At 35.9% G+C, this 25,475-nt stretch overlaps 2 protein-coding genes across 2 annotated transcripts in view; both read right to left on the bottom strand.

Moving 5' to 3' along the window:
* Positions 1 to 3,760, bottom strand: part of DSG4 (desmoglein 4) — a gene marked incomplete at its 5' end in the record, with an annotated part of 36,920 nt that extends 33,160 nt beyond the window's left edge. Inside the window, one exon of the mRNA XM_079109321.1 lies at positions 3,713 to 3,760. Coding sequence (XP_078965447.1) covers positions 3,713 to 3,760 — 48 coding nt within the window. The remainder of the gene's footprint in view (positions 1 to 3,712) is intronic.
* An 11,497-nt stretch (positions 3,761 to 15,257) lies between these two features.
* The window catches only part of DSG1 (desmoglein 1), a 34,141-nt gene continuing 23,923 nt past the window's right edge, over positions 15,258 to 25,475 (bottom strand). The window contains exons 11-15 of the mRNA XM_079109320.1: positions 24,907 to 25,323; positions 22,194 to 22,327; positions 21,826 to 21,898; positions 20,332 to 20,540; positions 15,258 to 18,932 (exon numbers count right to left, since the gene is read on the bottom strand). Coding sequence (XP_078965446.1) covers positions 17,841 to 18,932; positions 20,332 to 20,540; positions 21,826 to 21,898; positions 22,194 to 22,327; positions 24,907 to 25,323 — 1,925 coding nt within the window. The 3' untranslated portion in view covers positions 15,258 to 17,840. The remainder of the gene's footprint in view (positions 18,933 to 20,331; positions 20,541 to 21,825; positions 21,899 to 22,193; positions 22,328 to 24,906; positions 25,324 to 25,475) is intronic.

The following is a 25,475-nucleotide window of genomic DNA, read 5'->3' as shown; positions in this document are numbered from 1 at the left end:
TAGAAAGGAAGGGCAAACATTTCTCATGCAAGTAATATCTGAGGGCTTCACTCGAGTCTCTCGTCACACACCCTGTCATCAAACTGCTCTCTGTGAGGGAGGAATTCCAACAGACTTCCCGCTTGTGAAAGGGAAGGCAGCATGGCTACAGCCCAATCAATCAACGAATTCATTTCTCCGTGATGAAGTCCTCCCTGGACCCCTAAACACTAGAAAGAAATCATCATCAGACTAGGCCTTTAGGATTCAACATTCTCTAAAAAAGAGAACTACCTTTAAAAAGGAGAAGCATCACATAATCTTCTGAGTCAAAAAATACTTTTAAGGCAGGATTTTTATCCTGAAATTCTATAGGTAGATATCACTGAAGGAAACTGCACTAAAGTTACAGTATAGTGATAATACTTGCTATCTCTTGGAATATAAAATATATTTTTTTTTAAAGTTGAAGTTCCCATTATGGACTTTGCAACAATTTGAAGGCAAAATTACAAATGTGTTCACTTGACTTAAATAATATTTAATGGACGTAATTCCTTAGCCACTTAGATCAAAGGAAAAAAGTAATAGAGGTAAGAGATTTTATGCTTCCACGTAACCTTTGGAGTTTCTGTAATATGCAGTACTGAAACCAACCACTGAATGGGATCTAGGATATTCTGTTTAGTACAAATAAAAAAACAATCAGATAATATGCCCCCCCATTATTATATTTCTGGAAACCTGCCAGCCAAAATAAACAATAGAGGTGAGACGTGCTTCTAAGTAACCACCAATATTTTTTACTTTCCAAGAATCAGAATGTTTACTTGGAGTGTTTATATCTCATATGAAGCATAAATGATTACCATATATGGACAAAACTTGTTAATCTGATCAATGGCTGTTTTTTATGGGTGTATCCCTTGATGAAGTATAGTCCTCATTCAGCTAGTAACTCTTCTGCCTCTAGTGATTCCTTCCTAGTAAAATATACACAACCTAGGACATTTACCTAAATCTTTAGATTCTCTGGGCAAATTTATGAAACCAAGATTCAGGAACCAGACATGCACTTCTACTGCATAGGTATTCAGTAGTGATAGTCATAGAATAGCAGAGTTCCCACAGGGGAGGAAGCTTAGTGACATCATGTCTAACCACACATTCTCCCTGAGTTAAAATAAAGCCTCGAGGAGTGGAGCGCTTTCGCCTAAGTTATACAGCCCTTTGAAGGGCAGCCGTGACTCAAACCTGGAATGTCTAAGTCTTGGTTCAGTGTTGATTGTACCCCACCTCCCCATCGGGTTTATAGCAGAAGAACATGATGAACATCCTTAGGAAGAAAATGATAAAGGACTCAAGTAATAAAATAAAACGCCCTACTGAAACCTGGAGTTTGGGGTACTTTTATTGGTTCAGTCAGTCAAAACTTTGTTTAAAGTACTCTTTGTGGTTGAGATGTAGCTGACACAAAGTACCCATAAGTCTGAGAGGTCACCACACCCTCATTAGTTTAAGCTGCAATGATGCCCCAGAGAGTCTTTGATTTAGTTAATGAAAAAGGGGCAGAGTTCAAGTGTAGGAAATTGAAGAAAAATAGGCATGCTTATTTTCCTATAATACCTGTAATATCATATTGATTCTCCTTAAACATTTCTTTCATTTGTCACAATCTTAAAATATGCTATAAGCCTCTACTTCCCTGTTCCATTTTTAATTGCTATCTTAAGGAAGCTATTAGAAATGTGTAAGAACTTATGTTTATCACAATTATCATAAAATATCAAAAATAAATATTTTGGTATCAACAAGAAGTGGCTAAAAATTAAGTATCAAACCACTAGGATTACCAAGAAAAATAAATTAATACTACCAAAAGGAGGTCCTGGGAATCTGAAATATAACACTCTTTCAAGATCAAGGAGAAGATGAATTAACTCTTTAATTAAATAATAACCCATTTCATAAAACATGCCTGTGCAGACAGCAATAGGAGGCAAACTTTAGTGCTTAGAAGTTGCTTCTAAAATCTTGACCCATGCAGTTTTCCTCGCAGAAAACAAAACGTTTATCTGAGCCAAAGCATGGATATACCCCAGAGAAGAAGTATGCCAAGAGATATATGTAGATAATTTGATATTTTTACTTAAAGACAAGTCCGACTCTTAACCTTCCTTTGGTAACTTTTTCATTTAGTAACTAATAGCAATCATTCTAATAGGGCATGCACTTCTCTGGTGGTTTCCAGTTTAAAAATATTTTTAAAAAATGGTCTTGTTTAATAATGTCTCTTCAACTAAGGAACAGAATGTTCTACCACTGTTCTCTTGTTCTCTACCAAGCTTGGGCTCTGTGCCCTCTGGCAGTCTTGGGCTCCTGCACTGCTTTTGAAGTTCATAGAAATGTACACTCCAGAAACGACACTTGCTATGCCAACTGGTCAACCATGTGTTCCCATTTTTCCCAGCCTTGGCTGCCTGGTCTTTTAGAACTGAAGTTCATGAATGTTGTACCACTTGTCTGGGAATAGCATGGGAATCATTTTCCAAGCTATGTCATAATACCCCTGCAGACATCCCTGGGAGACTGAGGTGGAGCCAAGTATGGGGTACCTGCTTAGTTTACTTGGGAAAAAAAAAAAAAAAAAAACATAATTTCCAAATGATCCCCTCCCCTTATCTTTCTCTTATTCTTTTAATGTGTTTTTACTGATTTGTTTTGTCATTTGATCATCATAGACTTAAGTCTAATCTAATCTAAACTAGCTTAATTGCTTCTTTACATAACCTTTTCTAATTGAATTGGCAATAGTTAACCTTGTCCAAGGGTAGGATACTCACTGTGTGTGGTGCCCAGACAGGCACTTCATACCTTGGCCACCCAGGGTTGAGGAAAGTAATATAACCTCTTAAAAGTCATATTTATGTTAAATAAATAGATCATTTAAACATTTCCTTCCTGACTAAAAGTTGACAAAAAGCCTGTCATTTCCCTAAGGTCTATGCATTGTATCAATGTTAACTTCCTACTTTTAATATTGTATGTAGTTATATAAAATGGTGCCATTGGGGAAAACTGGGTAAAAGGGTCTAGGGGACCTCTCTGTACTATTTTGGTAACTTGTTGTGAATCTGTAATTGTTCAAAGTAAAAAATAAAAGTAATAAATAAAAAAACAAAAACTAACTAAATAAATTTCCTTCCTGGCCTGTAGGAGGAATGATTTAATAATAGGATTTAACTATTTCATAATTAGTTGCAATGTAATTTTGACATACCTGACATCCCTCTACTTTGAAGAAACTCAGGAAAATAACTGTTTAAAAGAAATGGACTTGTTCAACTTTACACACTTTCAAATTTCAAATGTATTCATACTAGGAATTTTCACAGCAATCTTTCAGATCTAAGTATAAGTAAAAGATAATGAAAAAGAATTTTACTTTTGATTATAAATTTTAGAACTGTCCTAGCATTTAATCTGAATTAGATTGTGTCTCTGAGGTTATTTAAATCTAATTGAACTAATTTCTCACCCTGTTTTTCTATGCCATTGGGTCCCTTGAGGCACAGAGAATCCTTTGAAATCAAATGAGGCTGGACTAGTAGATCTCTCTTTGCAAAAAAGAGATTAAAAAATGGAGCAGATTTCATGTAGAAAGCCCAAAGGAGACAAAAGAGACAAGACCTGAAGGCTGCATTTCCTTCCTTGGTCTTTAAATTCTACTTACCATTAGAATGATCAAAAGACAAATGTTTCTGAGAAGGAGCCAATCCATTCCTGTCGGTCTCTCTTGCACACAAACCCCAATGAGATTTAATTTTAGTCCTGGTCTTCTGGGTCCTGAATTAGGCTCTGTGGCACGATGTGCTTCGAGATGCCCTTTTAGGAGGGCATGGGTGATAACTCTGATGCTCTCTGGGCCGAGGGATGAAGATATTCTATAATGACTCTGTTTCCCCACCCCAAACTCCTGGGCTGGTCTGGAAGGCTGGCATTGTTTGGGCTCTGGGTAAGAACGTAGACACACCTTGATTCTTATTGCAATGAAACCTTTGTGGGACACCAAAAAAAAAAAAAAAAAAAAAAAAAAATCATCTTACAGAGGAGGACCAGATTTATAGGGAAGATACCCAATGAATAATAAATTACTCACAACATGAAAAATAATTAAAATGGTAGGGCCTATCATCATGCTGAATAAAATTAGAAGGCTGTTTCTTACTGCCAACATTGTAAAAGCAAAATTACATATACCGACAACACAGACACACACATGTCCACTACAGAATCAACTTCAAGGAATGATACTCTTAGCAAAGGGCATTGTAAAAAAGGCACCAGACCTAAAGAATGGTGTAGGGAGGAAGGCAGAATAATGAAACTCTCCTCCCTTACTTCATAAGATTCCTGTTCCTCTTTAAGATGTCTTAGGGTTCACCTGCACTCCCAATTTTTAAAATGTTTTGGAATAACATAGTTAAGATGAAGAAACTGATTTAACTAGTACAAGGATGTGTGTTTCCAAATTTTGGTACCTTTCTCCTGATTTATATAATTGAATCTCTATGATACAGTACTTATGGAATTATGTTAAAATAACAATACAGTTTCCTCGCTCCTCATGGGCATTACCACTAATCAGCAACGTATCAAAATTGAGCCAGGAACACCTTTTAAGCCATCACAAATGTTCACTAAGGAGAAGCTGAAGTTGGAAACCTGAGAATTTAAGAAAAAAATCCAAAAAACAAAAACAAAAATCAGAGCTTATCGTGGTATTTTTATATCATTTTTTTTTTTTTTTTTGGTACTGGGGATCTTATTTTCCTGGTTTAATTTCTCTCTTTCCCTTAGTATGTGTCTTGAATAGGGCAGAGTCTTCTAAAAAAAAAAAAAAATTGCAGGTTGGCAGCAACATCAACCAACATAAAAAAAAAATGTAGTTAAGTGTTCTCTAATTGCTAATACATGTTGGTTGGAGAATTTCAAAGAGAGGAGCATCTTCACTGTCCTGTCACTATAATTCATAAACAAGGCAGACTCTGCTGTGGAATGTATGCTAAATAGTGCTTGCTTTCTTGAGAAACAGTACAGCCTTTTTGGAAGGGAAAGAAAGACTCTCGGCAATTAGAGGGGCAGCATAGTATTCTAAAATGAGGAAAATATGAATCATATGTTGGACACATTTATGAGAAAAAGAAAAGAAAATTATATTTAAGCAATGGGGAAAAATGAATTGCTACAAAGAGGTAATATTTGAAGTTGTCTACGCAAGTCAAACCTTAAATTTGGGAATATATGCCTAATTTGAAAAGGTATAAGGTGACCAGGTAAGGCATATTTGGTATTATATTTTGAAAAACTTTTTCAGGTAGTTCCAAGGTTATTTAAAGTACTGGGTACTGCCAAGAATGTACATGATCTCAATTTGATGGACTTTCAGGCTAAATATAATTTGGCTGACATTTTCTTTTTATATACTAGCTAGCTCATCAGAGCCCATTTATGTAAAATACTTTCTAGTGTCTGTAGCAAAAGGGGTATTTGAGAATTTGAGCTTTAGTGCTTCTAGTACTATTTTCTAAGACCATTAATTAAAAATAAACATGGGAGACCTTTGGTTGCAATGGGAAAAAACTGAGGGACACAGCAAGAACACTTTAGTACATTTATGGTTATACACAATGAGTCAGTCAGAATGTAAGAAGTTCAGAACTAACTGCTTCCAAGCAGACCCAGAGACAACTTACAATAGTGTGTAATACCATCATGTATCATATAGAAAGCTGACCATCGTTTAGCTCAATAGAGATATTTTTGTTTTATTTTATGTATGATTGAATTAGAATAATTTTATTTTCTTAAAAGAATTAGTGAAATAAGTGTAGATCCTGAAGTGACTTTGCTTTTCACAAAGAGAAAACTACATTCCTCTCTGTTACTATGTCCAATGGAAATATTTCAGGAAGGTTTCCACCTTTGTTCTGCATCATGAGAGGTTAATTTTTCTATGAAAATTCCTGAGGCTGGGCAATGTATACAGAAAAGAGGTTTATGTAGCTCACACTTTCGGAAACTGAAAGTCCAAGATCAGGCAACCCCATTGGTTTGTCTCCTGATGAGGGCCTTCAGGCTGCAAAGCAACATGGTGGATGGCCTCATGGCAAGAGCACACACACCAGTGGGATAGCAGTCACATGGCAAGGGAGAAAACAAGTGAGATTTAGGGGCCAGGCTTGCTGTTTCTATATCAACCCACTCTCCTTGGAACTAACCAGGGCCTTTCAAGAACTATATTAATGCCTTCTTAGGAGAGTATCTCCAGTGACCTAACTATCTTCCCCTAGGCTCCGCCTCTTAACGATTCCATCACTTCTCTACAACTACAGTGGAGATAATAATTCAAACACGTGGACTTCTGGGTGACACTCAAATCAGAGTCAAACCATAGCAAGTAGTTTTAAAAGATTCTGTAATAATGAAGAAGAGACTACTTCATGCTCCATTATTTCTTTTGTGTTTACTCCTTGGGAGAGTTGTAGGCATGATCCTAAAGTATAGTCCTCAAAGACGGTACTGGGTCATGTTTCTGAGCTTGGGTAGATAAAGAACAGATACTTCTTTTTCGCCTGAGAACTTCCAGATACTATGGTAAAAAGAGCATGAACTATTAGTGCCTAAAGATACCATAGAGATTATATAAAGTAATGTCTCTTTTCTTCTTTCTGTTCTAACCTTGATATAGCAGTAGCCCAGAAAGACCAAAGATAGGGCAAGAATTCCATCTCCTGCTTCACCATTAATCTATATAAATATCTATCCAATTTTAAGTATCAATTACACACGTGAAGGCAAAATAGTTGATGGTCAAATATTATTGGTTTTAAATAACTTTTACACACTTTACTAAACTACTGAATTTAGTAGTTGTTTCTATGAACAGAATATTTTTAGTATGTTCATAGCGTTTAATCTTTGATGTAAAATCTGCGGCATTTTATTTACTCAGATAAAAGTGTACCTTGAACTTCAGGGATGCTCTGAATATTTAATGATTGCTCTTGAGCTTGTATAATATTGTCCAAAATAGCAGGACATTTTCATTTCAATTATTACATGTGGAGCATAGAACTCTGAACATTTGTGTTTTTCAAAGTAGTGCCATAAGAAGGCAGCTAATTCATTATGTGCCAGCACAAGTTCTCTTTGAAAAAAAAAATGTAATCTACACGGGCAAAGATATTGTAGAATTGACGTTAGAGAAAAGTTATCCAACAAATTGTCATAGTAGAGGGTTACTAATAGATTGAAAGATTTCAATGCAGTTATATTTCTTGGAAGCATGTGTTAGAGGAAAGGACATTTAAAAGAGCATTTATGGTCCTTAACTGTCAAATGTAGTACAGTAGAGTGACACAAGAAGAAAGGTGTTCATTAGCCTGGGCCTGGGGGATGGACAAAAGGTAAACAGGCTTGTCTGAGTTTTGACCTAGAATTGTGGTTGTGAGTACATGTCTGATGGTTCACCTACAGCCCTGAAGATAAGCATCCCATCCCCTCATTAAAGTCAATTTATGTATGGCAACAAGGGGCCCACCAACCAGGTTATTTAATGGATGTTAGAAATCATGGAGTTTAAATGTCAGTTTCCTAAAGAGTTATGTTAATACCATAAAGATGACGTTAGTGTACACCCCAAATTCATACTTACACCCAACAGAGAGGTACCTTGTTGATTCTTTCTGTGAATTTGAGTCACTGGTGTGGGATGTATTTCAAATACAAGGAGATAGAATAGCGTGGCTTCCAGCTCTGTATTAATTAAAGTGTGCTACTTCCATATTTATTGCATACTTGCTACATACTTATCCTGAAGAGTATTGTCTTAGTTTGATTCCTGACTTCTGATCATGGCAGTGGTACCTGTATCATAGTGCAGTAGTTACTTAGATATCATTCTGACTACTTTGAGGACACTGGCAGTGACCTCTTGGGCAACGCTGCACCATGTATATGGTTCTTCTTTGATGCAGTTAGTTATACATCTGGCCAACTTGGAGACAGGATCTGGGCAGCTCAGTTTGTTTTGGAAGAAATCAAGAATAAGATGGTCAAAAGATGGTAAGTGCCTTTTTAAATGTTTCTTGGGCCAGTACATAGAAAGTGCCTGTTTCTTGACCCCAAATTTACTGACTCAGAATCTCTGGGAATGAGACCAAGAATTATTCATACTTAACATGTTCTCCAGGTAATTCTGGGATTGCAGGCTGAACTTAAGAACCATTGAGTCAGGATAATTATCTGGTCCTATGAGTGGTCTAGGGAGAAACGTCATCATGTAAATGAGGAAATTTTTCTAATGTGAGTAACATTTAGTATCTCTTCATGTGCAGGCAGGGGGGTGGAATTGGTCATTTGTGCTTCTTTTTAATGTGAAATGTTTATTTCCTTTTCCTTTTATCAATTCTATTTATTATTGATTTGTAAACACATGCAACTTAATTAGAAAAAATGAAGGCGACATTTTTACTGAGTTTGACCTTCAGCTCTCCCTCCCCTGCTCCAGTGATGTGGAACGGGGTCCCCACAGGAATGTTCTCTAGTAATTTTATAGTTTTCTTACACCCCTAGATTCTAAAGGATTGTGTCACTTTTAGGGAAATTTCCACTCTTATTGTACTTCACTGACTGGACTAAAACATTAAAACAATAGAGGCTGGGATGCTCATGAACAACAGTCATTTATTTCTCACAGTTCTGGAGGCTGTGTCCAAGATCAAGGTGCTGGCGGATTCAGTATTTGGTGAAGGCCCATTTCCTGTTTGTAGATGGAATCTTTTGCTGTACAATAAAATGGTGGAAGGGATTGAGCTCCCTTGCGCCTTCTTGATCAGACAAATCATCCCATTAGTGATGGCTCAGCCCTGTGACCTGATCATCTCCTAAAGGTACCACCTCTTACTATCATGACCTTGGGGTTTAGAATTTCAATATATGAATGGGAGAGGGCCAAACATCCAGATAATAGCAATCCTTAAGTAGAGCTGGAGTTCTAGACCTTTCAAGTTTGGATACAAATTTTGCTAGATTTAGCACCATTCTTGGTGTTAGGTGTATGTTTGGGCAGAGTGGGTGGGTGACCATTTTTAATTCTTTGTTGAAGGTGGATTATTTTCTATTCTTATTTTACTTATTATTTTTATTTGGTTTCATGGAGCCCAGTAGAGGAGTAAAAATATCTTGACTCTATCATCATTTGGTGTACATTCTCAATGTCTCCATTTTCATTCTTGTTGTCAGTTTTTGTTGTGTAGAAGCTAAAATGTATTCTTATTTCTTCATCTTGTCCCTAATTAAGGCTTCTAGTTGCTCAATAATCATACAATTATCCCTATTTGCAGTTAAGGTAAATATGCTATGTGAATATGGTATATTGAAACATTGAAGGTTCAGATCTGGTTCAAATTCTAGGCGTTCCACTAACTTGATCTGTTTTTTTTGTTTTGTTTTGTTTTTTTTGGTATTGGGGGATTGAACCCAGAGGCACTCTACCACTGAGCCACATCTCCAACCCTATTTTGTATTTTATTTAGAGACAGAGTTGTTTAGCACCTTGTTTTTGCTAAGGCTGACTCTGAACTTGTGATACTCCTCATCCTCCCAAGCCACTGGGATTACAATCATGTGCCACTGTGCCTGGCTACTTGATGTTTTTTTGAGTAAGTAAATTCAACTCTCTAAAGTACAGAATTACAATTTCTTCATCTACTTCTCTCCCTGGAGAATTTTGGAAGATTAAATTAGATGTATTTGTAAAAACAAACTAGCATTTTGTAAAGGATTCTCTTTCTGGAGAATTTATATCTTTAACATACTCGGTATTTATTAAAGTCTATGGTGGCAGATATGAATCCAAGTTTTTCTATATATCAAAACTTTTATATAATAAAACATGATTTTTATTTCTTGTTTGCTACTGTAGTTCATAAAATCTAGTTCATGATAACTTTCTTCCTGTATTTATAAAATTATATTTCATTTTCTTTTTATTTTGGTTGTAATGACTTTTAAAATGTATTAGGCATCTTTAAAAAATCTGGTTCATTTACCTTTCTTCACAAACAATAATGCCATAGAAGGAAGACTTTTAAGTAGTTAATGATTAGTATTGCAGAAAAAAAAAAAAAAGTTCAGCCAGCAGTCTTCCAGTCTCCCAGGGTTTTTGCAAGGAGGACTGGGCTCAAATAACAATGGGGTTTATTAATTACTTCATTTGACTAGAGTTCCCCCGTTGCAAGGTTTATATTTTGAAAGCAGATTAGTTTTCTTAGTAATGAATTCTCAATAACTGAATAATAGAAATGAAGTATAAAGCAGAATATTAATCTATTAATATGTATTAGTATGTAATAATTTAATCCTTGGATAATAACTATATGCTCTCTGCAAAGAATATTTTCTGCTTGCCCTAGCAAACAAGGAATAGTTCAAAAATATTTGTTGGTCATGAAGAGAGAGTAAAGATGGATGGCTATTTCCATATTGTCTTTACCTGAGCTTCAGGGTTATTTTGCTTCATGAGAGGGAATTCTTATATTTGTTCTTCTAGTGAATAGTATTTGGAAAGTTTTAGAACCTTTGCATATGTTTGATTTAATCTCCTAGGTGACTATATATATGTGTGTGTTTCTACACACATATATTTATTGATATCTCAGAGTTTTGGGAACACATTTGTATTGCTACTATGGTCTCAGTTATGTAATTAAAGTCATATTCCTCCCCCCAATTTTAGATTTCTTTTTTTACACTATTTTTTCAAATGTTTCCCATATTTGAAAGTAAACTGATTTTCTTTCAGTTTACCTTATAGTTCTAACAAAACACTAATTAGGTATAATTTTTTAATATATCTCATCTTTTCCCGAAACTTATTTAAAATAATTGGCCAAGGCACATTTTACAATCTAACAAAATTAATTCATTTTGTCACTCAGTTTAAAGAGTTTAAAGAGGCTCTGTCACACTGAAGAACAATTCAGAATCAGTAGCTCCATTTGGAACAGTGGGAATTTGACAAGCAATGTGTTGTGATGGAGAAGCTCAGTTCTCATGTAGTCTGTCAATGCAAGGATGGACTGTAAAGCAACTTGAGTAGTGAATATACTCTATTTATTTATATGTTCAACAAATAGTTATGGAGTTTCTGCTTGCTTCGGGCTGAACTCTGCCTCACGCATTAATTCAAAATTTATTTAATTGCTTGTTTATCCAACTCATGGCGATGTAATTTTTTGGTGTGCCTTTTAAAATAAGCTAGGTGCAAGCACATGTCGCAGAGACAGAGTGATTTGGCATGATGTTGCTAGCAGTAAACTATTAAAATATTGGGGTTGTGTCTACAAAACATGGTAACTTTAGTGAACTGGTAGACTTTATTTTTGACAATAAATACATATAAAAACAATTAGCTACTCCAGACACTCCTAAGTCTATAAGAGTAAAACGAAGTCTGTATTAATAGGAGAATGATTGTATGTTTAAACACTCTATGGAGTGGGATAAACACCTAAATAACATGAATGATATAAAACCATGAAGGTACAAATAAATTGCAAGGGAGGCCTGAAGACTTTCCTGTTCACAATATTGGGCTTTGTTGCCTAATTTTTCAATATATTGGCTCTACCACTCTTATTCACAGGGGAATGTTCAAGAAAGTCCTGTCAAAATCAGAAAATTCTGAGGTTTCTCCTAACACATTTCACCAGAGTGCTGCAGAGAATACAAATCTAAGAGAACTTCTATAACAGGTCTCTCTGTATTTTGCTCCTATTGTTTCAGGGTGACTTACCTAAAATATTAGCTCCTGCATTTCTTCACTTCAGTGATACCAAAGCCACTGACTGCACCTCTGCAGCAGTCTCAGGGAATAACTGACCCCAGAGGTGGCCTAGACTCCCAGCTGGTGGCAGCTGGGTGTGTGCAAGTACTCTCCCTCCCTCAAGGTTTGGATGGTTCATTCTGCAGTCTATGCACTTGCTCCCAGTGGTTTTCCCAGGAGGACGGAGCTTTCGTTGTCCATGGCTGTACCTGACTTGATACTATACCTTTTACTGTCTTCGATATTCCCTTTCCTGTTTCGTTTCCCACTTCTTGTTGGTGTTTTTTTTTTTTTTTTTTTTTAATTTCCTTTCGAAACTGTTTTCAAATCCCATCTCGGGATCTTCTTCTGGGCGAAGTCAATATAAGACAATTATAATGAACAGAGAAACCCAGGTCTGTAATTTATCAAGCAAAAAATTTGAGAGATTATCTGCTAAATTGAATGAATGAAAGTATTTTTCTTTGAGATATGACAAATGGCATCCTGGGTCAAATCAGATGTAAACTTTGGTAAGTCAGAGTCTGATTTTCTGAACAGTTCTGGGAATGTTCTAAAGGCAGAATCCATTCTTCCTCAGTTTCTCATACAAAGGTATGAAAGAGGCTACTGGGAAACACAGGTGGAGATTGGGATACACCAGGTTGATAAGCTCTCTTTGTCAATCTTGGAAAAGTCAGTTTTCCCCACCATCAGCAGGATTTCTTCTTTTCTCCCTCCCTCCCTCCCTCCCTCCCTCCCTCCCTCCCTTCCTTCCTTCCTTCCTTCCTTCCTTCCTTCCTTCCTTCCTTCCTTCCTTCCTTCCTTCCTTCCTTCCTGTTATTGGGGATTGAACTCAGGGTGCTTAACCACTGAGCCACATCCCCAGCCCTTTTATTTTATATTTTATTTACAGACAGGGTGTTGCCGAGTTGGTTAGGGCTTCAATAAATTGTTGAGGCTGACTTTGAACTTGCAATCCTTTTTCCTCGGCCTCCTGAGCTGCTGGAATTACAAGCAGGTGCCACTGTGCCAGACAGGAATTTCTTATTTGAACTCAATCACCAACAAATGACTAGAAACTGGCATAATTTTCAAATTTTGATCAACCTTATACTCTCCATTTGCACTGTGAATGCTTGAGCTTTCCTAAGGCAGTTTATAATGAGGCTTAAATTTAATCTGTTGCTCAGTGACCTCAGGTCCATTCTTTCCACATGCTGCTTTATTGACGGGTCTAGCATTTTTGCTTTGTTTTTGTCATTTGTTTTGCCACCAAACTGCAGTGATCTAGCCATTCCCTTGGATTATCATAGTAGACTTCTAACCAGTTTCCTTGACTCTGTGATTTCCTCCATGAGTGCCAAAGAGTGATATTCAAAAAACACAAAACTAAGTGGAGCTCTGCTCATGCCAGGCTTGCCAGTGTTCTCCACTACACTCAGAATGAATCAGAGTTTAGAAAAGCCTCCAAGGCCAACTCAAGTTCACGCTTGTTACCTGTCAGAACTGTGTCCTGTTGTTGTCTTTCTTTAACTGTCTCCAGACCCACAGATAACCTTGCTCTTTCTTGACTACTCCTTGATCAGAAGGGTCCAGTGCCCAGAGAGGCATATGGTTTGCTGACAGAAGAAAGGGTCTGACTTCCAAAGCAAATAAGAAAATTCACTTTAGAAGAAATAAAATGGGAGTGTAGGCAAAATGGAGTACAAAAGAAAGAAGTAAAAGTAGAAAATAAACATATAAAACATAAAATGCTAAAAATATCAAAAGTATAAAATACTAGCTTTTATTTATTTACTTTTTAAAAGCCATCTGTTGTTTTGAATGAGGCTAGCAACCTGATCAAGGCTGAGCTCTGGCTTCCCTAAGTATTCCACAGCAGGCCTCTCAGTAAACATGGAAAAAAACAAAAAAACAAAAAACAACAACAACAAAAAAAAAAAAAAAAGAAGAAAAGGGAGAATGAAAATATATTTTAACACTGTGAAAATAAAATAATTATCTCCTTGAATATAGGCTGAAAATAATAACTAGATTTAATAACTCCTAATTATTTCTTACAATCTACAACCTCCCTCAACCTTATAATTCAGAAAATATAATGCAGGCATATCAATCTTTATTGCTATAAACACCACTCTTTGGAATTACAAACTGTCTTAAAAGAGCTACCAATGATGAAGCAAGGAACTAACATCCAGATAATCCCAAAACATTTATATTGAAACTTGAAGGAAAGCACCATGTTTTAAACAAGGTCTATGGAATAATGCATATGAATTAGAGTAAACCATCCAAAGAATGAAATTCTGCCCAAAGGTCATTTATCGAAAAATATACCAAAGATGAAATCAGAGTTTTAAGATGCTTGGAAAATAGAGCCAATGAAAAATAAAAGCAAATTGATCATAAAGTGTTCAGTAATTCAAACATAAAGAAATGGGAAAAGATATAGAAAATTAAACAAATTATACATCTTTCAAAAGTATTTGATGAATAATAGGTTGATTAGTTCAGGCTTTGTCTTAACACAAATTGAATAATCTGGGACTAATAAGATTTGAGTTCTTCAAATACTAATGCTCTACTGTGAACTGTTATATTCCAATGCAATGTGAAGTAAGTCTTAAAAATATCAGAAATCCCCTAAAAAGACTGGAACTTATTAAATATGCATGGTAAAATGGGTTAAGTATTTTTTAAAAAGTCTTTCAAAATAGTTATAGCCATTTTTTCCCACTGATTATAACTCCTGTAATCTCCTAAGAAAGATAAAGGGTGTCATATGTGTTATGCTTTGACCGACAATCAAATCTTGGTATAAATTTAGAAATAAATTATGTAACTAAACACATCCACTTAATATAAAAATGTAATTTTTAAAGACATATAATTAAAATTTTGTAAGAATAATACATTGAATGAAATTATGATGCCAAAACTTTATTAATAAATGTAGAGCAGAAGTTCAGATGAAGATATATAAATAATGCTAAAAAGACATTTTACCTGCAAGTTTTTCAGTGTAAATAGTTACATCAGGCAATATGCATAGAGGTAAGAAATATGTAGCAGACATATCTGGAATTCAATGTCCAAATTAGCTCAAGATGGTATTTTGGTTGACATTAAATAATAAAGTATTTATAATACAGTAAATTTTGTCTTGAGGAATACCTTTTTAGAAAATCAGATGTTATATAAACATTATGGTTTGTTTCCAAACCATATATGCAAAACACTAAATTACTGTCTATTCCTTCTCCTTTTAGTTAAGAGCAAGTTTTACAATTTAACTTGCCATATGAATCTAAATTAGTTATTTACTTATGAAATTATTTCTGTATCTCTTCTAGGTCTATGGAATAATGCATATGAATTAGAGTAAACCATCTAAAGAATGAAATTCTGCCCAAAGGTCATTTATTGAAAAATATACCTTTACTTGAGTCTTAGAATTGTTGTCTTAAAAAGGCAATTGCGAAATTTACAACTGAACAATTAAAACATCATTGTGCAATCTCCAGCCACCCCCACCCTCAAAAAAAGGTTGACTTGAAGGACTCGTCCTAGAAAGATAAATGACTAATATTAGCATCTTAAAATTGTATTTTTCATAATTTTTTAATTGATCTTAATAACAGCAGCTTTGAGATTGTTATTCTGCCCTTTGTTAGACAACCCAAAAAATATCTCTGAAAGGTATCAGGCATTTTAAGAAAAGGCTTATGATGATACATCATAGCAAGACAATAAATACAATTCTTTTGGTCAGATACCATTCCCTTTAATTAACTAGTTAATTTCTTAATTAATGAATAATTATTTCTATTCCCTCAAACTCCTGAACTCAGGCATACTCAAGTATATTTCAATAAACACCTCTTGACTTTGTTTCTGGAAAAAAAATACCCATCATTATGCAATCCCCTAAGTGGCAGAAAGAAATAAAAGAAAGACTCCCTTTGAATAACTTTATTTACACCTCTGCATTTTGGCATGCTACAGATTGTCAAAATTTTACATATTCTACAGAGTTAAAATAAGATGCATATTGTGACCTTTAAAATATTAACCTCGTCTGCTATTATGTAGAGCAAAATAGCTCGAAGTAAAACAATTCACTCCTAGCCCTCTTTGACAAATGTAGGAAGTTAAATGATAATTCTTTGATCATGTAACACCCTGGGAAATTTTAGTAGTCAGGAGAAAAAAATCTTTAAAAGTTGTATATAATTTACAATTCAAGGGGAAAGATATTATTTTTTCTAATTTTATTTTGTCATATCCAGTTTCACTTTAGTGAAATTTAAATTAACAATAAAATTAAAAAGAGAAAAAATTCCTCTACCATGCAATTGTAAAGTTGCTTATCTTTCTGATTCTTTTTAGATATTTTAAAATCAGGTAACATAATATGGCAAATACACAGAAATAATACATCATAAATAGCACATTACTAAATTTTGAAGCTAGAAAAATATATTAAATATATTATGCTATTGTATTTGGAAACTATTAATCAGATCCAAGTCTAAGCCAAGAGCTTATTAAAAATCAAACCAGCAATTTAAAATTTATGCTAGTGAAAAAATTTAATTAGGGAGTGGGATACACTAATAGTGTTATTTCATTCTTGCTAACACAATATCATCAACTCTGTTAAAGGTTCCTGGTTGATCACCTCAAAATGGCAGCAGAGGATTGTTAAAAGAAAGTACCAAACTCAATTAAAGCTAATAATTAGTACGGTATTACTTTACCAAACAATTCTTTTCTAACTTTCCCCATTTAAAACAGTTTACATGTTCTAAAAACATTTTTTAGAGACCCTTAAAAAATTCCCCCAAAGCTTAACCACACTGCTAGCTTTTCTTCCCACAGCTCAGCTTAAGTAGATCATTTTAAACTTAGGAGTTATGTAATAAAGAGCTGGGTACAAGTGAATAGCATGTAATGAAAACACAATCTGAAAATACAATGCAGTTCCATCTGCTTACTTGAAAGGTCATTTCCCACCAGTGATGACAACCATGTTTGGTGTTATTCGCTTCAATCTAAGGAGTTAACTTGACAAGTTTTCCTTATTATTGATTCACTACCACAGTGGTAAAGAGAGAAATAAGTGTGATGTCCCATAACCTCACCAGTAAGCAATATTCTTCAAGATCACATCTATCATCACACACAGTCTAGAATCAGAAAAGTCCTTGACTCCATAGGAGATTTAAATGAAGTCCCATCTTGAAATTCAGGTGTAGACATTGCCAGCTTCCCTTGAACAAATCTTACTTTCTCGCTGCTCTTTAATAGAATTTTCCTCTAGGAAGTATTTCCTAATTTGAAGTTTATTTCATTGAGTCCTATTAAAGTGCAGTCAAGGTAAGAGTCCTTGTTGGCTTGTGGACTTGATTATGTAGTCAGATTTTATTTAATGATTAACCCTGGTCTGAATCTGTGTTGGATTTTTTCATTTATATTATCTGTGAAATTAACAGGGCCTATGTGGGGAAATGGTATGTTTATAACCCGTTTCCCCACAAAAACATATCACAGGTTTATTCTTTTTGAATGTTGCCTGAGTCAAAGGCAAATCATAACATAGCAAGAATTACATCAATTGCCATCTTAAGGCCAGTGCTTTTACATGATCACATTTTATTTATTCAACATGCTGTAGATATACTAGAGGCCACATAGATGCGAAAAAGACCCTACAGGCCATGCAGCCACAAAAGAAGACCATGCCTTAATTTAGTTCATGATCACAATTTCATTAGTACTAATATAAGAAAAACGTTTATGAATGCTAAGGAGGACTCTCCCCCACAGCAATGTTTCCATTTATTTTTCTCATTGTGGTTCCTCAGCTTGTTCCACAATTATCTTAGCACCTAGTTGTGCATCATAAATTGCATTGTTAGATTTTGGGGTGGTGAGAATAGAACCTAAATCACAATTACTGTGAATAGGTATGCTGGGATCCTGACTACTTGGTATATTGTACTGTACTGTACTTTGTAATTCGACTTCGAGATGTGCTAGGGGAGGAAGATCCAAGGGTCTGGCTAAAGTGATGGTCAGAGGAACTCCTCACATGACCAATAGTGGCTGTCCCCCCCATGCTGCTACTCAAGCCCCCACCTCCACCCATGCTACTCAGCCCAATGCCACCACCACTTACTCCAGCCCCACTCAGGCCCATGCTACCAGCACCCATGCTGGTGCTAACCAGACCACTGCTACCTATGCCCCCACCTCCACTTATCCCAGCTGTGCCACTAATTCCACTTATGCCAGCACCAGAAACAACCCTCTCTGTCACAATCACATTGTGGGCATTTGATAAGTCAGGGTGCATACTCAGACTGCCCATCATGCCAGAAGTTGGTTGGATTACTCTTTCTGTCACTACCACATTTGAAGACTCTCTAGGATTAGAGATAGTCAGAGAGGTGGGTAGACTTGAACCTGGCGCTATTACCCTTTCTGTCACTATCACATTCGAGCCATCTCTCAAGTCAGGCATATCTAGCATTCCATGTAAATCAGCGCCAGAGATTGGGCCCACCACCCTCTCCGTCACCACCACATTTGATGCATGCCGGTTATCATGAAGATGGACAGAGGGCTTCAGAGTGCCAGAGGTGGTGTAAGACTCAGTCACAGTGACATTACCATAACCCAGAGGATCAGGAATTGGCATAGGATGTTGTACACCAGGTCCTGAGGGATAGGTGCTCTCAGAAATTACTGTAGTAGTGCCAAAGTGCGGGGAGATTGGTGGGTGTCCACTGGCCATGGGCTCTGTTGTCTGTTGGGGACAAGTTGGTTCAGTGGTCTGAGGTTGCCAAGAAGGATCGGGGTCTGGATATGATTCGATTTCTCTTCCTAGGCTGATATCTGCCAACTTCTTAAATTTAGGTCCCAGAGTATCCAAGAAGCTTTCATCCAAGTCTTCTCCAATGAAACTGCAACAGCCCACGGAGCCGGCGGGGGAACCTACACCTTCAATGTCATATATGAGCAAGCAGTCATTGGATGGGCGTCCTTCATCTTCATCTGCGTAAGCATATGCCTTCTGAGTTTGTAGAGAAAAGAGAAAATGAAATTATGAATGTGTATTTACAAGAACACAAGTTTCTGTTAGGAACTGAGCTGTGCAACAATGAACAAAAGCAGATTCGATTTTCTCTCTTAGGGCTCATGTTTCAGTAGGACAAAACAGACAAGGCATGATCATGGATGCCAGGGAGCATGGGTTCAGGTAAAGGAATGTAGAGTGATGGAGGTTGTTCCTTTAGAGGAGAAGGAAGTCGTCTCCTTCAAGTGGTGCTTATTGGAGATCACAGTGAAGTCTGTTGAGTTTTCTGGCTAGTGGGAGCTGTAAGTGCAAGGTTTTGAGGCAGCATTCTACTTTTTGTGAAGATAATATTCATAGGTAGGGACCTGAATGGGAAGTATTCCCATATATTTCAGTAACTAGCCCCATTATTATTCATTACTATTTGAAAAACTTTTACTAATATTTATTAAAAAATATCAATCACCCTCTAAACCAGAGGGGAATTAATAAAGGAATTTTAGTGAGAATGTGGAAGGACAGAACTATATTTCCAGTTAGACTCAGAGACAGGAACTTGCTGAAGGTTGAATATCATGTGATGTGTAACCAACAGGCAGTTGGATCTCTGCCTGGGGATGGCAAGGTTAATTCTTCTTCTGACACTTTTTCCAGGCCCCACACTCTTTGCATCACCTACAGCTGTTTCATAGAATGTTCTGGAAATGTACTGTGGCTCTCTTAGTGAATGCTTACTGTCTGCTTGGAACTGAACTGAGTACTGGCCCTGAAAGGTAGACAATATATGGATGAGACGCTAAAATGGTGGTGGACCTATACATGAACACATTTTGGCGATGGTAAGTTCTATAAAATGTATAAAGTTCTACAAAAATACAGATAAAACATGGATCTTATTTTGGATGAGATGATTAGCTGTAAAATCTTCAGAGAGGCAGTGATATTTGAACTGAGTCTTGAGGGATGGGTAGGAGTTTGTGTGAGAAGAGAGGATAAAAGCAATGCGGGAGAGTCATGCAGAAGCAAAACCTTAGAGGAGAAAAGTCTGCTGTGGAGAAGGCAGAGGTGCTCAGCAAATGAGGTTGATGGGAAGGAAGGAAGGGTGACTGGAGATGTGAGGGAGGGGGGTTAATTGTGAATCATTTTAATTGCCATGTTGAAGAATTTGAAATTTATGTTATAGCAGAACAGAACTGGGAGCCATTGGCCATTTTTAAGTGGGAGAGTACAGAGCTCAGATAAGAGCTTTAGGAATATTATTCATCCACAATAGAAAGTGTTGGACATGAACATTTAGAAGTTGGGAACCTGAGTCTCTTGCCAAATTCCCTGATGGGAGTAGGGGAAGCTTAGAATATGGTGGTTAGGGAGGAAGGTGCTTGACTAGGGGCCTTACCTGACAAAAGTAACTTTCCATGAAATTCATATTCAGACCACCTTCTCTACATTCCCTCATAGAATTTCTTCTTAATGTTCCAGAATATTCTTGACATATTTCAGGTGGGGCTGATGTTTTCACTCCATCCATTAGTTCAAATCCTGTTGTTCTTTCTCCTCCTCCCAGATCTTGCATTTCTCTGCCACCATACTCATTTGTATAAACTCCTAAAAGTGTTAATCACATTAAATTTACTTTTGCTTGTACATTTAGCAAATATATTAAAAACTACTATGATGTAAGATTTCTTATTCAGGCATGCATTAATGAGCTTGCATTAGTATCTTCCATGGTGATTTATTCAAGATTTGTGCAAAGGTTTACAGAATTAGTGAGAGAATAAATGCATAATTAAATAATGTGAATATGCTAACTGGATATCAATGAAAAGGGAGATGTGAGTCAACAAGAGTTTTTATTTAGGGTGGGGAGATATTGGTGTCATTCACAAAAATAGATACATCAGGAGGAGAAATAGGTTCAAAGACTAGTTATCTACTTCTTTGAATGAGGTCCAGTTCTACAAGTTATAAACAGTTCAATGTCTATTATATTTTAGAGTGTACAAAGTGGAAAAGTAATCATCAGTAATAATTAGTTTGGAAAATGCTAAGAAAAAAATAACTATCAATAGCATTTACCCTGGAAAAGGAAACATAGTACAACTATTTTCACAAGATGTGAGAAGTTATTTTAATTGCTTCTCTTATTACAGTGATAGTTATCCACTTACTATGAGATTTTAATTGTTCCCTGGTTTCTGCCTGTAAAGTGGGCTAGACTCCTGTTTTAAGGCCTTTTGTATTTATACAGTGTTGTCCCAGTACAAGGAGAAACTATACCACATGCACAAAATCTTAGCTGAAAGCTTTGAAAGATTTTGACAGTGTTGAGTCTATTTTCTTTCAACTTAAGAAATGTTTTTAGATCAACACTTAGGTTGAGACTAAGAATAGATATAGTTTTTTTCTTGGTCATAATAAGCCTCTAAAGTCAGAGCAATTTTGAATTATTAAACAAATTATAGAAGATTGTAGCCCCAATGAATGAGCACAGATCTACTTTAATCAGGTTGTATTTTAATCTTAGTATGTGTGCATATATTTTGACACATATTTTAATTATATATGCATATCACATTTTCTCTGTTAGATAAAAATCTTGACAAAATTTACTCATGGTTATAATTCAGTACTTCCATTTATAAATGTCCTAATTTTATCATCTCCTATGTATTCTCTGATGATCGAGGAAAATTTCAAAAATACATCACATAAGAATAATAATTATAGTAGGTTTGCCTTTACCATATAATTTACACATTAGTCATTTAAAAAGGAATTATGTAAATACTTTTAAAGACAAATAAGGTCATGAAAACACAGAAAGATACAACAAGAAAGGACAGAGTTCCTTCTTAGTCATTTGAGCTGTTAAAATTTTTTTTCTCACCTGAGTTGTCAATGCATTCCATCATATTTACATTACCAGGTGGAATTTGTGGTACACAGACAGTGGTCAAATCCTAAAAGACAGGAAACAACATTTTCCCATTCTTATGATGCATTTGTTTTATTCTCAATTGCTACAGATTTCCTAAAAGAATACTCTCTGGGAAACTTCTGAAATCCTTTTAAAATCTGATTCTCATATTGAAAGCCTTCTCTGGTTACTTCTATCTCATTTTGATATACTTTTGATTCCTCTTCCTTTTCCCATCAGCTATTCCCGAACAAAGAATTACATAGACCGAGTGATCCTACCATCTTGGCTCACGTGTACAGACTGGGTTTAGTACCTTTCTCATGATTAGCACTTACCCGGGGTTCAGGCTGTGGTCCTTCTACTGCCCATGAATGAATTGCTCCATCAGAACATTCAGGAACAGGCTCAAAGCCAGCTCCACCACCGGGGGCACCGCCACATTCACAACACATCAACAAAAATGGGACCACTGATGGTGGAAAGAGGAATACTGGAGTTAACAGTGGGCCATATTAAAAGAAAACAATCTGCTTTTTTATGGTTAAATTTGAATTTCTAATAAAACTTTTAGATTTTTAAGTTATTATGGAAACTTCAGAAAACAAACTAATTGTCAGGTACCAAAGTAAATGTGAGCTTCAATATACTAGATAATAATCAATATTAAAATTATTAAAATTATAAATAGTATTGTCTGATTAAAACAGATGACTGTTTTCCCTGTCATAGATGGGAGAGAAGAAAGCAGGCTGGGGATGCCAGGCAGTGTCCTTGGTTCTTCTGTTTTCTCTTCCATGCCTTTACTTATTTTTCTACTTTTGCATGTGCCTGCTTTTCTTTATTTCTATAACAAAATCTTACCCATTATCCTTATTCTCATTAAGGCTATTATTTTCCCCTACGCAGATATCTTTTCTTTAAATTACTTTTACACAAAGAGAGAATATCACACTGTTTAACAATGTCTTTTCCTGTTTGTCAATTGGAGTTTTCTCTTTCATGTACTTATCATCTTTTTTCTATAATACAATACAATCTTTTTTTTTTTTTTTTTTTTGTGGTGCTGGGGATTGAAACCAGGGCCTTGTGCATGCGAGGCAAGCAATCTACTGAGCTATATCCCCAGCCCATATAATACAATCTTTATAAATAATGTTTTTGAATTAATGGATAGCTGAAAGAAAGGACGTGTAAGTAAAAATTTTGAGGAAAGAAGGAAGGATAAAATAAAGAAACAAGGTAGCAAAGAAGGAAGAGAGAACCAAAATAAGAAAAAAAGTAGAGACCTAAGGAGAAAAGAAGGGTACAAATTCTGTGTGCTTTGATGTTTTAAAAATACGGTAGGATGGCAGAAAACTTTAAATGTAGAGGACTCTAAGGCCCATATCTAATTTAAAAAGGCTTTATTAACTACTGAAAGTTAATCAGCAATATAAAAACAAACTCATTTATTTATTTACAGTTATGATGATCACACTCAGGTAATCAAGTTATTTTTATAAAGTAATACATTTTAAAGTTTTATAATGTTGATCAATAATCATTCTTGCTAAAAAATTAGAGGCTGATCTCATATACACTTTATGGTACATTTTGCAAGTTTGCTAGTATTTTTACGTTTTTCTTGCCTTGGTTCATTTTGATGAAATATAGCCTTTTTGAAAACTTGTTCTCCCTTTCAGAGAACTTTTTCTAGTCACTACTTCAACACATTATAAGCCAAAAAAAAAAACGAGCTCCTATTATTTAATATAGAAATTTCATTTTTCAAAGTATATTTTAGATAAAGAACCTCACCTTTAAGCTGTGATATTAGCATGTCCAAATTCTCTGTTTAGATGAATCAGTATTGATTAAAATGTTCAAAGGGGTCAGTTATTTGAAGTCAGAGTAAACCTAGTTTACAAATAAATTCAGTAAAAACATCTATTTATGGCTGTTCATGTATAGAGGGAAAAGAAGGTAGAAAAAGTATTTCATCTGTATTTCTCTGAATTAGCATTTTGTGTGTTTTAATTAAATATGTGAAATATCTTCTGACATGAAGATTTTATGATTCCATACTTGAAAATGGCAATGTTTGCATTAACTTAATCATAGTTCACAGTTTTCAACTTATTTATTTCATAGGTCCCCCTCATTCTCAGACACTGCAACACATGACCCATCTCTACCTGACTTTCTACCATCATCCAAGGCAATGCTAAAGGCCACTAGAGAATCCACTGGATTGTACCTGTGACTAGATCCTCAGTGAGGGCTCTAGGGTCACAGAATGTGCTGAGTGCCTGGTGTGGTTCTTTTTTGCTATCATAATAATGTTGTGAAGTAAACATTATTATTTCACACATGAAAAAAGCAAGGTTCAGAAAGGTTAGGCAACCTTTGAAAGATTCAGACAGTTAAGTTTAGGAACCAGAATTCAACCCCAGGTCTTTTTGAGTCTCCATTTTATTCAACTATGTACCCTTAGCACTTTCAAGATCTTGCTCCTGCCTATCTTTCTAGTCTCAGCTCTGGCCATACTTTAGGCACATCCTTTATTTCTTCCACACGGGAGTCCTTTATTTCAGTATCTTGTTTTCTCATTCTTTGGGGCTTTTATACAAGGGATTTCCTCCCCCCACCTTTGTATCACCTTCCTTCTTGCTTGTTCATAAAGCTAACTCCTACTCATTTGTTAAAACTCAACTCAGTGTTTACTTGTTAGGTGTAGCCTTTTCTGATTGCTTCAATAAATTATTTCTGATTGTCTTCACCTAGATAGATCCATTTGAACTTGCTTGTTGTGGCATTTTCCCATCACACTGAGATTGACAGCAAACAAATTTTTGCCCTTCACTGCCCTGTAAGGGTCCAAGAAGTTTGATTTTTTTTTTTTTTCCATTTTGTAAACGCAGTACCAAGCATAGACATTTTCTTGGTAACTGCACAATATCATAATTTGTAAAAATATATTTCACCAAAGACTCAGAAAACATTTTTCACCCCCCAACATTTTTTTTGATGGGAGGGGGCACATATAAATAGAATTGAGGAAGTACTTACATCCCAGGACTAAGAATCCCATGATGAGCAGTCCAATGCCCGCAGGTCCAAAATGTACATTATCTGAGAGACGGTCCCGCTGGACGCCAGTCTCACCAGGAACATACTCAGTTCCATCGTTGTTCCCATTTCCTTCTGTGTTGGGAGTACCGTTACCAGTGGAATCATTCTCGTTTGTGTTGGTACTGGTGTCTTCTCTGTCATGATCCTCATCGGTACTGGTACTGGTTTCAGTACTGGAACCTGTATTGCTGCTAGTACTACCATCACCGCCACTGCCACCGCCACCGGTACTGCCACCGCCACCAGTACTGCCACCGGCTCCACCGCTGCTGGTACCACCCTGGTTATTAGTTTCCCAGCCAGAACCTTGAAGGTCGATAACAATTGTGCCAGTGCAAGTTCTTTGAAGAGAATCTATAGTGATGTTCAAAACAGAAGAAATATTTTATACATTTAGTGTAATAATGTTTGGGCAAGATAGAACTATTTTCTTTTTGTGTTAATACTTCTTTCAGTGTCTTTATTTCCATCAGTTTAATAAATTATCCCTTGTCAGTTTTTATATC

Source organism: Sciurus vulgaris, assembly GCF_902686455.1.
Source record: "Sciurus vulgaris genome assembly, chromosome: 13".
In the NCBI taxonomy this organism is placed as follows: Eukaryota; Metazoa; Chordata; class Mammalia; order Rodentia; family Sciuridae; genus Sciurus; species Sciurus vulgaris.
The sequence above is the reverse complement of the archived record's forward strand: the minus strand, read 5'-3'. Positions and strand labels throughout refer to the sequence as shown.